At 35.7% G+C, this 14,143-nt stretch overlaps 1 protein-coding gene across 1 annotated transcript in view; it reads right to left on the bottom strand.

The window, feature by feature from the left end:
* The window catches only part of LOC150104735 (SCAN domain-containing protein 3-like), a 56,677-nt gene that overhangs the window by 25,225 nt on the left and 17,309 nt on the right, over positions 1 to 14,143 (bottom strand). Inside the window, exon 2 of the mRNA XM_090395618.1 lies at positions 8,249 to 8,253. Coding sequence (XP_090251744.1) covers positions 8,249 to 8,253 — 5 coding nt within the window. The remainder of the gene's footprint in view (positions 1 to 8,248; positions 8,254 to 14,143) is intronic.

The following is a 14,143-nucleotide window of genomic DNA, read 5'->3' as shown; positions in this document are numbered from 1 at the left end:
TGCAAAAAGAGTGTTCAGCTGCTGGCTATTCCTTTGACCAGGCTATATAATTTGAGTCTCAGAACAGGAAAGATTCCGCAGGAATGGAAAGAATGTCAATAATGCCATTTCACAAGGGTCGTGCAAGAACCGATGTATCCAACTATCGACAATCAGTATCGGATTGGTCGATAGTTGGAAAGTCGATATGGAAAAACTGGTTAGTGCTCGCATTAAGAAATGGGTTGACAAGGAATCTCTGCCTTGCAATGAACAGCATGGGAAAGTAATGTTTTAGCAACTTGCTCACGTTCTATAATAATGTTACCATTGAACCAGATAAAGGAAATGGATACACCATGATACTTTTAGATTTTGCTAAGGCTTTTTACAGAATACAACATGGAAGACTACTGCATAAATTTGAGAATATGGGTTTGGATTATAAAATATTAGCGTGGATAATAGGATGACTGACTGACAGATATCAAAAAGTGGTATATGGGAGATGTGAGTCTGCAAGATTTAAGGTAACTAGTGTTGTACCACAAGGATCAGTCCTTGGTTCACTGTTATTCAGTCTGTACAGCAATGATACTGGGAATGACTTGACAGGCGACATACAGATATTTGCCGAGATGATGCAAAGATAGGTAGAGTAATCAGGAATGCTGACGATATGCAGTACTTGCAGAATGATTTAAATAGGCTGGAATTGTGGGTTTGGGAAAATGGATATCGATTCAATGTCAGCAAATGCAAAGTCATGCACTCTGAAGTCATTAGATATCCAATGTCGTATTATATAAGTGGGATTATGCTAGGAGAAACTGATGAGGCTAGGGATCTTGGAGTGTTAATGGATAGCAATTTGAAGTTTAGGAGGCCATCTAACAAAGATTGCAAAAGATAATTGCAATGCTGAAACGAACTTTCACATGTAAAGATACAGATGTCATTTTTCCCCTTGATAAGACCTCACTTGGACAACTGTGTGCAGGTCTGGTCTCCTGGATTTCAGTTGATGGAATTCATCATTTTATGAAGAGTTGGGAATGAATAACAGGGAATCCCCTAAGCTAAGAATGAATGCCGCTAAGAAGGGATTTAGAGCTAGATTTTTATCTCACAGGGTGGTGCGTGAGTGGAATGGACTGCCATTGGATGTTGTGTGTGCAAACAGTGTGAATGAGTTCAAGAATAAGTATGACAGCTGGTGCGTGTAGTATGTGGTTTCCCTGGATGAGTCCCTGACTCTCTGGATGTCTCTCTTAATAATAATAATATGCCATTCTGCTTTGAATACAGGTACTACTCCACATGCCGTTGATGGATATAATTTTCATTTCCTTTTTTTTTTTTAAAAGAAAAAACCATATAGCCATACCGTCTGCAAGCATCAGTATGATGGTGAATTATCATATTTAAAGAGATAACAGTCAGTTCGGTAAAAATGCGAAAATATAGCAAACATTGCATTACCTAGTAGAAGTTCAATGCTTGCGCGCAGCACCTCGACAGTGCTACTACGACTATGCACGTTTCTAATGCTCGAGCATAAAGTGTTCCTCAGCAATCTATTCTATCATGCTATCAGAATGGATGTAACGTGATTCGCTACCACACATCACGGATTTCAAGCATCGCCACAGTGCTGACTACCATTGCTGCTTGACTTATTTGCAAAAAAGTGATGATTACGTAGTATTCAACGACTAACCTGAATCCCTGTAAACTCTTTGAACTTATAAATGTTCAACTTCGCATTAAAGCGCAGAGATTTCTGTAATAACTTTCCGAGTATTCTTTGATAATTTAGTGTTAGCTTCTTGTTCTTCCTGTGTTTCTTGGATGAGTACGCACCTTCACATCTCTATCGGCTGAAAATGTTCCGTATCGTTTGGTGTGATGCAGTCTTCTACTGATATCGCTGCCCACTTCGAAGTCCGTTCATTAACTGCCAGCTCAGTTCATCATGGAAGTTCATTAACTACCACAAACAGATGTACAGTCGAATCTAGAAGTGTATCTGTTTACTTTATATAGCAAGCAGTAGGTTGTGCGGTAGGCATATACATATCTGACTGTTTCATTCTTAAACAGGGGTGTCTCAAGCACACGGTATAAAGCCAACAGAAAGAGCGTATGTTGAAAAGTGCGATATACATCTGTACACTGTCAATGCAAACTACTGTCAATGGTACATCGAACTCTGTATACTGTAAACGTATGGACTTCGAAAGAGGCGTTTTCATATGATTCCAGATGTATATGTATACATGTAATCTTTTTACGAATGTCGCTTCAGGATAGCGACATTCGTAAAAAGATTACATAATTAAGAATCAATGTGAGGATGGAACATCGAAAAATAACGGACCAAACTTTGGAAAGTTAAATCAAAATACCACTAGATATCTAGCTTACAAGAGTGGTATGGAAATTTTGACAGTCCAACGTGGAAAGGGACCCAATCAATAAGAAGTTCCGCGGGTGTTGGTGTGGTGACTGCCTTGTAAACTTCTATGCCCCACTCTTTCATCCGAGCTGTGAAGATTGTAATGGGGAAGGGGTGATCGTCTAAAGCTGCCACGCTTGATCGGCTTTCGCCCTTTCACTCATCACTATATAAGGTTGTAAATTGCGTAAAAGGATGAAAGAAAGCAGACGGATATGCAACACTTCTAGATATGTACCGCTTCTGATTTCAACACAACCGTGCACCATGTCATACAATGGTGGTACTATTACGAGGTGGTATGAAGAACAGAGTACCGACCTCCACCCAATAAATAACTTTTGCGAGGAAATGGAACGTCGGCGGTGAGAAAAATGTTGAGAGAAAAATGACCACAATACTTCACACTTACAATCATTTTGCTTTATTGAAGTAAAACTGCATCCGCGCTATTGCAGCATCTGCAATTTATGTTTCTCGGAAGTATAATGCTGTCCAAATACTTATTTCCACATAGGATTCTTAAACTTTACAAAAAAAAAAAATTATTCATTGTATGACATATCTGACCCACAAACGAAATGTCATAAGACCTACAACACATCAGTGCCGAGTGTGGGTAAACTGGATCACAAATATAAACGATAATGAGATGCTGTTACAATTCCCTCTCTCGAAAGTGAAAAAAAAAAGTTCAAGGTTATCTTACACTGTTAACAACGTTTTTCTTGTCCAGATTCCTGCCAAACCACTTACATTGCTCCGTCCTAAATATCGTCCTTACTTGAACACGCAACTGCTTGTCTGTGTGCACTCGTTAGTTTGCTGACCTACTTGGCTCAACAACGGGACACTCCCAAACTGTCTTCCGCGCCATCTAGTTCTGTTGTCAAGGTGACAGAAGTCTTACCTGGTTAGGAAGGTCTTTCTGAAAACCTACGCCCAAATGGTTCCAAGATTACAATTAGAATCAAAAAGTACACCAAAAATAAATTTAAGGGGGAAATATTGCCATACATTTTAATTACATCAGTAAAACATGTTCCTCATATTCCTAATGAGGTAATGAGAAATTTTAGAAAACAACAGTTTCATTGTTATCCTGAAATACTGAATGGATGCGAAAGAGTCAGAATATCAAACTTCATATAGTAACTAATAAAAACCTGTAAGAAAAGTAGGCAACTTTTGAATATACATCAGTTCGGGAATGGAATGGAGTTTCAGTATAGCACATGATATATTTCTGGCTTAAGTAAACAAGCAAACATCGCGACTTGTAAAATATTAGTCATCTGCTTTTACCAGTATTTGTTTCGCATTGATGTCGTAATAGAGTATGACATCCAATTTCAAATTTTAACTTGATGCAAATCCAAATTTTGCATAAAGTTAAAATACTACACACAGTACAGTCTGACATGACATAATTTCCTGTTGTTGTTTATTTTAATTAAACGTAGTTCCCTTCCGTTTCGAAATACTTGTTATATTATATAGCTCCACAAGACTCTTAATGCCGCCTGACAACGTCTTGAATTGTTCTTCTGAGCACTCTTTGTCTGATACCAGAGCCTTCATAGCTCAGTTGGTATCGACTATGCCTTGGTTAAAAAGACACTGGTTAGAATAATCCCGTCTAGGACGCGAGAAACATTCAAAGGAGCTTTTCAAATTAGCCAGAACACACGCAGTTAAGAAATGTAATAAAGTGGCCTCATAGCTTTAGCTGCTTTGGCAGTGATTCTAAACAATCCCAAACCCCATTATCTTGTGAGAAATACTTTTTAGAGAATCAAAAATAGTGGGAATCACTCAGTGTAAGGTCAGGATTGAAGAATGAACAACAGTGTTCTTTTACATTTCATGATGTAAAAGAACATTATCTGACAGCAATCCTCTGCGTTTACTGAGAATCGTAGGTTTCAATTTTTTCTTTGAACCTTATTAATACACGACTCTTTAACTACTCCACTTTTCACTATACTTTGCTAATAATCTTTGAAAATCTTGAAAAGTCTGACTTCCATCCAAAATAATAATAATGACAGTGTTGGTCACTAAAAGTACCCATCAAAAAGCTTTACTAACTTGTTTTATCACTCGACTGTACGATTCACAACGAGAATCAATGCGACTAGAAAGACATGTTTGGACCGATTAATCTACATTATAATTACAGTGTAGATTCTACACTGTAATTATAATGTAGAGCCACATCATCTTTGATTTTGAAATTTCCCTTTCAAATATTTTGAGTGATTTTTATTTATTTATTTATTTATTTTTCATGAAACCAGAGGAAGTGGCATTCGATTCCAATCTTCTTTGGTAATTCATTCCATGATTGTGCTTTATTGCAAGCTGGAACAACGAAATCTGCCGTTTGGTTCGGAAAAGAAAAACACAGGTGTAAATCCCATTAAGGACGCAAGGAATTGATAAGAACTCTTTTTGCAATGAAGGCAAATTAGCATCCTTAATGATGGTTGGGTTTTCTCCAGTAATGCGAACAAATGAACCTAAGCAGTTGCTTCAGCGTAATCTAAACAACAACGCTTCTTGATTTTTAAGAGGAAAATTTTAATGATATATACATTTGTAAATTAGACTATGATTTGTATTATATTTCAACATAATTTATTTAATTTTCACAATATAATTTGTGACAGAATTATTTGTTTGTAGTATTCCATTTGAAAATAAGAAAGACAGTATAGCTCCGACTTGAGACTTTTTTGCAGACAAGATTACCTCTTATTAGAGGAAAGTATCGTGTTTTTTTTTTCCACATTTGCAAAACATAAAATAGTTTGAGAATACATGGAATATTCATAAACATAATATTCTATGGTCATACAGCATGGCGATAATTCTCGATTAGGAGTGAATATCTAATCCGAATAAGCTTTTCTCGGGAAACTGCAGAAATCATCGAACGAAGAATTTTAAGGCTCGATTTCAGGTCACAGAATTCGAAGAATTATTTATTAAAAAAATATACTTATACAGAATTTCCAACTTGTACACAAGCTTTTGAGATGTTCGTTCTTATTATGCTACACGCTCTTCGTTGTATTGATTTCTTTCCTGTAGCTGGTGTGCGAGCAACAACGAAAAAGACAACATTAAAAAAGGAAATGCACAAATTGCTGCAACAAGCTTACGATCGCTAACGGTTAGCAAACTGTATTGAGTCGGAATATTATTAAGCGCGCGGTGGGTTTCACCTCTGTTAGAAAATGTTGTAAATGACTACACAACGGACTGGATTTGCACTGAACGCTCTAATGAAAACATTAGTCGGATACCAAGTTTTATAGTGATATCATCCATCAGTCACATACCAAACTTTTATAACAAAATCACTACATTACCAGTCGACAGTTATCAAATCAGAGATCAAACATGTCTCATTCTAATCAGTAGGGATCAAAATGACAACAGTTCAATGATAAAAACAACAACAAAAATATCTCAAATACAAAAATTTGAGATATTCTCAAATATAAAAAATATAAAACAACATAAATAGTGTATGATAATCCTACTCTCTTCATAAAAGCTACCCTAGCTTTCGAAGTAGGCAGGGTTAGCACGGCTTAATCAAGTAATCCTCATTAGCCAATCATTACAATTAACTTTCAAGTCGCAATATACCTTAACCGATAATAGTGATGATAATAATAATAATAATTATTGTTATTGTTATATAACATTCTGTACTAAATCGAAAATATAATATGTGAATAGTCTAAATGTAAATCGCCATATGATAATGATAACACTTTGTCAAATTTCAAAAAAAAAAAAAAAGGAAATAAATACATAATACATTGTAAAATTTAGCATGTAATCATATTAACTACATTGTATAACTGTAAACTACGAGGGTGGTCTGAAAAGTTCTCGGCCTCGACCATATATGGCAACACCATCGGTAAGATTTTTTTTTCTAAGTTGGTACATCTGTCATAAGCATCCATCCGTGTGAAATAGCAAGTCATTCTATCAAGTAGTTTGTTTTATACAGATGTCTGAAGCAAAAGTCTTGTTTATATCCCTTGCAATTGATAAAATTGAGTATCCTGCAGTTATAAAATTCTTTGTAAAAGAAGGTTTAATGCCAAAAGAAATTCATTCGAAGTTCATAAAAGTTTATGGGAACTCTTCTCCTTCGTTTTCGATAATTAAGAAATGGTTTGCCGAGTTTAAACGTGGCCTTACCAGCCTTGAAGATGATCCAAGTGAAGGATGTCCAAAAAAGTGTAACACCACCAGAAATCATTGATCGAGTGCACGATATGGTATTGGATGACCGGCGAGTCAAAGTGCGTGAAATTGCTGAGACTATAGGCATTTCAAAAGAACGTGTAGGATATATTTTGCATGAAGAACAATTGCAAACGAAAGAGTCTTGTGGAAGATGGGTGCCACGCATGCTCAGCAGCTAAAAAACGCACTCGCATGAAAATCTCTGAAAGTACTTGGAGCGTTTTAACAAGAATAAAACTGATTTTGTGCGTCGATTTATTACTATGGATGAGACTTGGATTCACCATTACACACCAGAATCCAAACAGCAGTCAGAACATGGGGACAGAAGCTGGTTGTTCAGCACCAAAGAAGAAGAAGAAAAAAATCTGTTCCATCAGCAAGAAAGGTCATGGCGACGGTGTTTTGGTATGCTAAAGGCATTTTGTTTATTATCTTGAAAAGGGTAAAACAATAACCGGGGAATATTATTCCGATCTTTTAACCAGACTAAACGAAAAAATTCGTGAGAAAAGACCCGGTTTGCAGAAGAAAACATCATCTTTCATGAGGACAATGCACCTGCCCACAAAGGTGTTTTGGCATAAGACTGGATAGATAGAAGAGAGAGAGAGAGAGAGAGAGAGAGAGAGAGGGAGGAAGAATGGAAGACAACTGCTGCCATAACACTTGCATTATTATTTGTAATAGTATGAGTTCTATGGTCGATTTTTCATATGCAGTGTTAAAAATCCGAGTTTCAGTAAAGAAAATATCCCATTTGCGGGGCAAGAACGGGAACCAGCCGAAAAAGGGCTTAAATGATTTCTCTAGTCGACTACTAGAACTGAAACTATAAAAAAACGGCCAAGCTTATGGATGCAAATGCTATTTTCAGTCATAGGCACGTATGGAAATATTTTTAAATCCAAATTGCTTCACTTCTGTCAGGTTTTTTATTTTTTAAATAATAATTCAGAATGATTTATAGCGATTATCCTACTGAAATTTTTCATTCATATGTGTGCGCATTAAAACTTGCAATATGCCAACTGTTCCACTCTCATTCGTACATGAAATATGATCTACAAATCTCGGAATTAAAGTGCTACACAAAAAAAAAAAAATAAAATAAACTGAATGAACACAATTAATTATAATTCATGACATGTGATTTTAAAAACATTAATATTCATAACATTTAAAAAATAAACAAAGGCTTAGAGGCTTGTGGTAACGTTCACGACACTAGACTTATAGAAGAAACGTTTGCTGTTTTAAGGTTGCTGACTATAGAAACCATTCCCGCTGATTCCACAGTAATTCGAAAATTGGAGCAAACAAGTAGTTTTTTTTTTTTCCACACCCCGGAAAGGAAGGCTGTTTTTAATCAGGAAACTCATAAAAATAGTAGAAAACATGAGTACATACAAGTTAATACTGATAAATAAATTCTAATCCAATCAGAATTAGTATGCCTCTTATTTAGGACACCACAGATGGCGACTAGCTGCTTAGCGATTACTAAAGAGTCAGAACTAAAAGTGTGCCACTTACTTTCTCTAGGGAATAAATACAAAGAAGTTTAAAGAATGTATTTATTTTCCGCTCTTAATGTTCAAAAATCAATATAGCTGATTAACCATGAGGATATTAGAGAAATACAGACCTTAAAATATTAAGATACACTGCATATCATTCTGAAGATAGTGGTGCAGCTTAAATGCCAAGGCAAGATTCACATATCGAATGGCATTATATCAACGAAAACATTATAAATTGCTTTCAAAATTTAAAAAAAAAAAAAAATCAGATTGTAGCGATATTTCATAATATTACTACGATCATGCATGACAATCATGCCAGGCATGCATGATTGTAAGCTAAGCATGCCAATTTTTTTTGTTTGTTTGTTTGTATTCTGCAAAAAACATAATATCAGAAGTTCAATATATGTTCTAAAATCTTGTAGTGCTAGATGATAGGGTGTTAAATCCATTCTGCCTTTGCATTCAGGAAAGAGGTAGGGCAAAAAATGAGTGAGTGAGTGAGTGAGTGAGAGAGAGAGAGAGAGAGAGACGTGACGAAACTTGCTAAACCCATTGGTACAAAGTTCATCCTGGGAATAGTGTCAGAAGAATCTCCACGCGGATCTCATTCTCACGTACACAAGAGCAACTTTAATTACCACATGCCTTTAATGTGGTTCATATTAAACCGCTATGATGAACGGCTAGGGCTAGCCCTGTCCAAAAGACAAAAAGAGCAATCGGTGAATGGCCTGTAATCGTTCTCGGTGACCTGGAGCTGCATTCTTTAACCGCGGGTGCTATTATAGCAGGATTATTCTTTCAGTGATAAAGCCTGTCTGTAAATCCTACAGTTAAAATGGCTGTATGGTTGATGGGGTACATTCCTATATTTACTAGAGAAATTACAAGTTTAACGAATGCTCTCAAAATTCTCAACCTGATTTTATGAATCATATAAGTTAGGTTGGTTATCTACTATGTAATTAAGTCGCGTCATTGTATTGACCATTTGGGTTTTGAGCGGTTTTCCATTAATACCGCTTTCTCTGAACAAAAGAACTAATATACTACAGCTATTCTTGAGCCTGGCATGTGTTTTCCTTCGTCTCCTTACACTACTTTCCTCGAACTGCACCATCGTCGTATACTACTGAGCTAATGAGCTTTATAATTTGCAAAGACTGTTTCAGTCTTTCAAAAGATTTGGAAGGGATGAGGAACAGATTAGCGTAGAGATCAATTCCTGGTAGTTGACATAATTATTACTTCTTTATAGAGACTTTTCTACTTTATGAGGATAAATTTATACTTCTACAAATCAAAGGTTTCCTATGATAAATTCTACAATGAGCGAAGTATTTCTATTGACCATTTAGTTAACGTAAACAAGCATTTTCTCATCTCAGTTCTACCAATTAACATAGCAGCCCATCTCTTGATGCATCAGATATATGGATACCGCACAACCGTAACAGCAACAAAGTATTGAAATACTGGTAATATACTGTATTACTATAAGGTAATGAAGCCATGAATTTATTCTGAAATGTTATTACTGGCATATGTTATTATTCCGGTAATATAGATGAACCGCAGTAGCTGCGTAAACGAACAGACACAGATCAGGGGCAGAAACAAAATGGAAAAGGAAACGAAGATTGAAATCACTCAATTGACTAACATTTTTTGTTTATGTAACAAAATTTACTTCAATTTTTTCCTTAAAATTTTTCTGTGCAAATCAGAAAACGATATCCTTAAATCCCGAACACACACACACACACACACACACACACACACACACACACACACACACACACACACACATTCGTTCCAGATTAATGAATTAGAATTTTCGATGTTGAAATGCCGACTTTTTAGCAGGAAAAGAAACGGAAGCAGAAAAAAAACTCTTTAGGATTCTACATTTCAAAAAAGATTTGAGCTGTTCATTTTAAAATTACTAAATTAAAATTACAAAATAAAAAAAAATATAAATATAATTGTTAAATATAAACTTCTAAAAATCACGGTTATCCAATCTAAATAACGCCAATCGTTTAGAATATTATTACCGTATAATAAATACCTTCATTGATTATTCTAACCAACATATCTCATACAGGAAATAAAATAAAAAATGAAGTATATTTAAGTCGCGATTTGAAAAGCATATTCTTACGTACTCAATAGCAGAATGATGTGAATGCGCAAAACTTCGACCCTGAAGTCAATGTAAATTAAATTTGTGTATGTGTGCGTGCGTGTGCATAGATTGTGTATATATATAGTAATATTAATTTAGTAAAAATATTAATAAATAATAATATTAATATTCATAAATTCCTTCCTAACACGACTGTTAGGAAGGAATTTATAAATAAACGCTACCTTAAAACCAGTGAAGTTTTACTATATTGCGAACTGAAACGTTATTAAAAATCGACTCCGTACACCAAACCGCAGTCACAGAACACTTGCGGGATGTCATCATATCTGTAGTACCACAGCTTAAACTCTATGAATGCACCACAACAACGAACATGCACTTTTTTAAGCAACATAGAGAACTTTTCAGTAGCACCTCATATCGTTTTAATAGTTAGTTGTTAAAAGCGGAAAAGGGAAGATATAGTCAGAAAATAAACAAGAAACAAATAAATTAAATAAAAGTAACACAAACATGGGGAGTGAGGCAAGTCCACGTCCCCATCGTGCTCCCTGGGACCTTCCGTAGGGTACACTCCCCACAAGGATGCTAACAGACCTCTATGAAGAGCAACGGACAAATCAGCGGAGGAGGATTCATATCCCAACGGTGAATGTAAGGAAGAATCTTCAGAGGAGCAGACCTCTATAAAAAACCTGGGCTCAGCTGGCTCCGGCTTTCAGTAACTGGTCAGGGCCCCTACCTACAGTTACAAGGAAAATTAAAGGATTCAATCCTCTGACAAAGGGAAGCAGCTTTGTCAATACTGACACAAGGTTGAAGTCTCATGACAACAGTAAAGCTTGTGATTACAAAATTGCAGATGGCAATTCAGTTTATTGTGCTGCGGAGCAGAAAGCAAATGGAGAAACTACTGCTCTATTCTCTCCAGACTAACCACCATGGCGAGCAAATCTACACAAATGGCCCCGAGTTCCCGGCGTCCCTTAAATGAGACAGGGGTGCGAAGAATCTCCGGTCTCAAAATGGTGCGTTCACTAAAACTAGGAACTTGGAATGTCAGAACCCTGTACGAAGCAGGTAAGCTAAGAAATGCTATTCAGGAAATGAAAAGACTTGAAATTGAGATTTTAGGAATGAGTGAAGTTAGGTGGCCAGGATCAGGCAAAACTCAAGTTAATGACATGACAATGTACCACTCTGGAAGTAGTGAAAACAACCATCAAAATGGAGTTGGAATAATATTAAACAAAGATCCCAATAAGTCACTGTTGAGCTTCATCCCCTACTCAGATAGGATGATGTTATTAAAACGGTCAACCACTAGATATTAATCTTATACAGGTCTATGCCCCTACTGCTGACAAGAGTGATACCGAGATCGAAGAATTTTATGACCAATTAAAAGAACTAATGAAAAACACAGAAAAACATGATTTTAGCATCGTATTGGTGATTTCAATGCTAAAGTTGGGAAAGGTAGAAGGTGATATATAGTTCGCGAACATGGACTGGGAACAAGAAATGAGAAAGGAGACCGTCTTATTCAATTCTGCCAAGAAGAGGAGCTAATAGTCACAAACACATGGTTTAAGCTACCACCCCGAAGGCTATATACTTGGCGATCACCACAAGATAATAATATAAATATAGTCAGAAACCAAATTGATTACCTTCTAATTAATCAACGATTTCGAAGTTCCATATAGAGCACAAAACCTATCCTAGTGCAGATATTGCTTCTGATCATAATCTACTGGTGACAGTGTTAAAAATTAGACTGAAAGCTATACTTCAGAAACATCAACAAAAAAGTTTAATTTAGGAAAGTTAAAAAACTCAGAGATAAGAAACAAATTGAGTCAAGATCTGAATCAACAGATAGCACTTATCAAGTGATGACGTCATGAGGGTTGATGAATCATGGGACAAATTAAAATCTGTCTTCATAGAGAAATGTACCAATACCTTGTGTCCTCATAGAGCAGTAAAAAAGAAAGATTGGATAACTGACGAAATTCTTTTTCTCATGGATCAACGCAGATCATATAAAAATCAGTCCAACAAAATATAAAGAGGTTCAAAAAATTATTAAAAGCAAGATCAACGAAGCAAAAGAAATCTGGATGAATGAAAAATGTAGAGAAATCGAAATTCTACAAGAAAAGCATGACAATTTTAATCTACACAAAAAGCTGAAAGAGACCTCAGGTATATTTAAGAAAAAAAAAACTATGTGTCCTTCGAAACAAAAAAGGAGAAATAATATCCGAAAAAGATGACAAAATACAAGAATGGGTGAAATATGTAGAAGAACTCTTTTCTGATAACAGACAGAACCCAGAAAATACTTATGAACAGATAGACGATCCATGCATTCTATGATCAAGGGTAGAATGTGCGCTGAACCCAGCTAAAAATGGTAAAGCCTTAGGCCCTGATAGAATACCAGCAGAAATAGTAAAGTTATTAGAAGGTGACAACATTGCTATATTAGTAAAACTATTTAATAAGGTCTACGATATAGGTATATTCCACACAAAACTGGTTACAGTCGACCTTCATCATGCTACCTAAAAAAGCAAATGCAAAAAATTGTAATGACTATAGATTGATCAGCCTAATGAGTCATGTTCTCGAAATGTTTCTGAAAATAATTCAAAAACGAATATACAGAAAATGTGAAGACGCCATCAGTGATACCCAGTTCGGCTTTAGAAACGGTTTGGGAACAAGAGAGGCTCTTTTCTGCTCTCAAATCTTATTCCAAAAATGTATTGATCAAAACAAGGAAGTATTCCTTTGCTTCATTGACTTTGAGAAAGCATTTGATAAAGTGATAAAATGATTGCACTATTAAAGAGAATTGGATTAGATGGTAAAGACATCAGGATCATTCAAAACTTATATTGGAACCAAAAGGCATCTGTTCAAGTTGATGACATTATTACAGATCCCATTAACATCAAACGAGGAGTAATGCAAGGATGTGTGCTGTCACCTCTTCTTTTTAACATATATTCAGAAGCCATATTTCAAAAAATCTTAAAAGGAAGAGAGGAAGGGATTAATGTAAATGGTGAAATCATCAGTAACATCCGATATGCTGATGACATAGCTCTTCTGGCTGACAATATTCAGGGTCTTCAAAATCTTCTGGAACTAGTGAATGAAGAGAGTAAAAAAAATGGGATTAAAAATAAATATCATCAAAACTAAATTCATGGTCATAAGCAAGAAACCAATTCTTAATTCATCACTTTCTTTAAATGGGAAACGAATAGAAAGAGTGACAAAGTTTAAATATCTCGGATACTGGTTAAATGAAGAATGCAATCCAGAAATGGAAATAAAAGTTAGAATTGAAATGGCAAGAAAAAATTATCTCCTGATGAAATCAACACTGCGTAACCGCAACTTGAACTTAGAGCTTAGAGTACGCATGGTTGAATGCTATGTATGGTCTATACTGCTGTACCGTGCAGAAACTTGGACCTTGAAGACAACATCAATAAAAAAACTTGAAGCCTTTGTGATGTGGTTATACAGACGAATGTTAAAAATCCCATGGACAGCAAAAACGTCGAATCAGGAAGTACTGGAACAAATGGGGAAATCACGTGAATTTTCCATAAAAAGAAGGAAAACTGCATATCTTGGTCACCTACTTCGTAATGAAAAATATAAAATACTTCAATTGCTTATAAAGGGGAAGATAAATGGAAGAAGAGGACAAGGAAGACGAAGAAA

This window comes from Typopeltis vanoorti, chromosome 7 (assembly GCF_054136105.1).
Source record: "Typopeltis vanoorti isolate ZY-2024b chromosome 7, IOZ_Tvanoo_1.0, whole genome shotgun sequence".
NCBI classification, from domain to species: Eukaryota; Metazoa; Arthropoda; class Arachnida; order Uropygi; family Thelyphonidae; genus Typopeltis; species Typopeltis vanoorti.
Note: the sequence above shows the minus strand (reverse complement) of the source record. Positions and strands in the feature narration are given on the sequence as shown.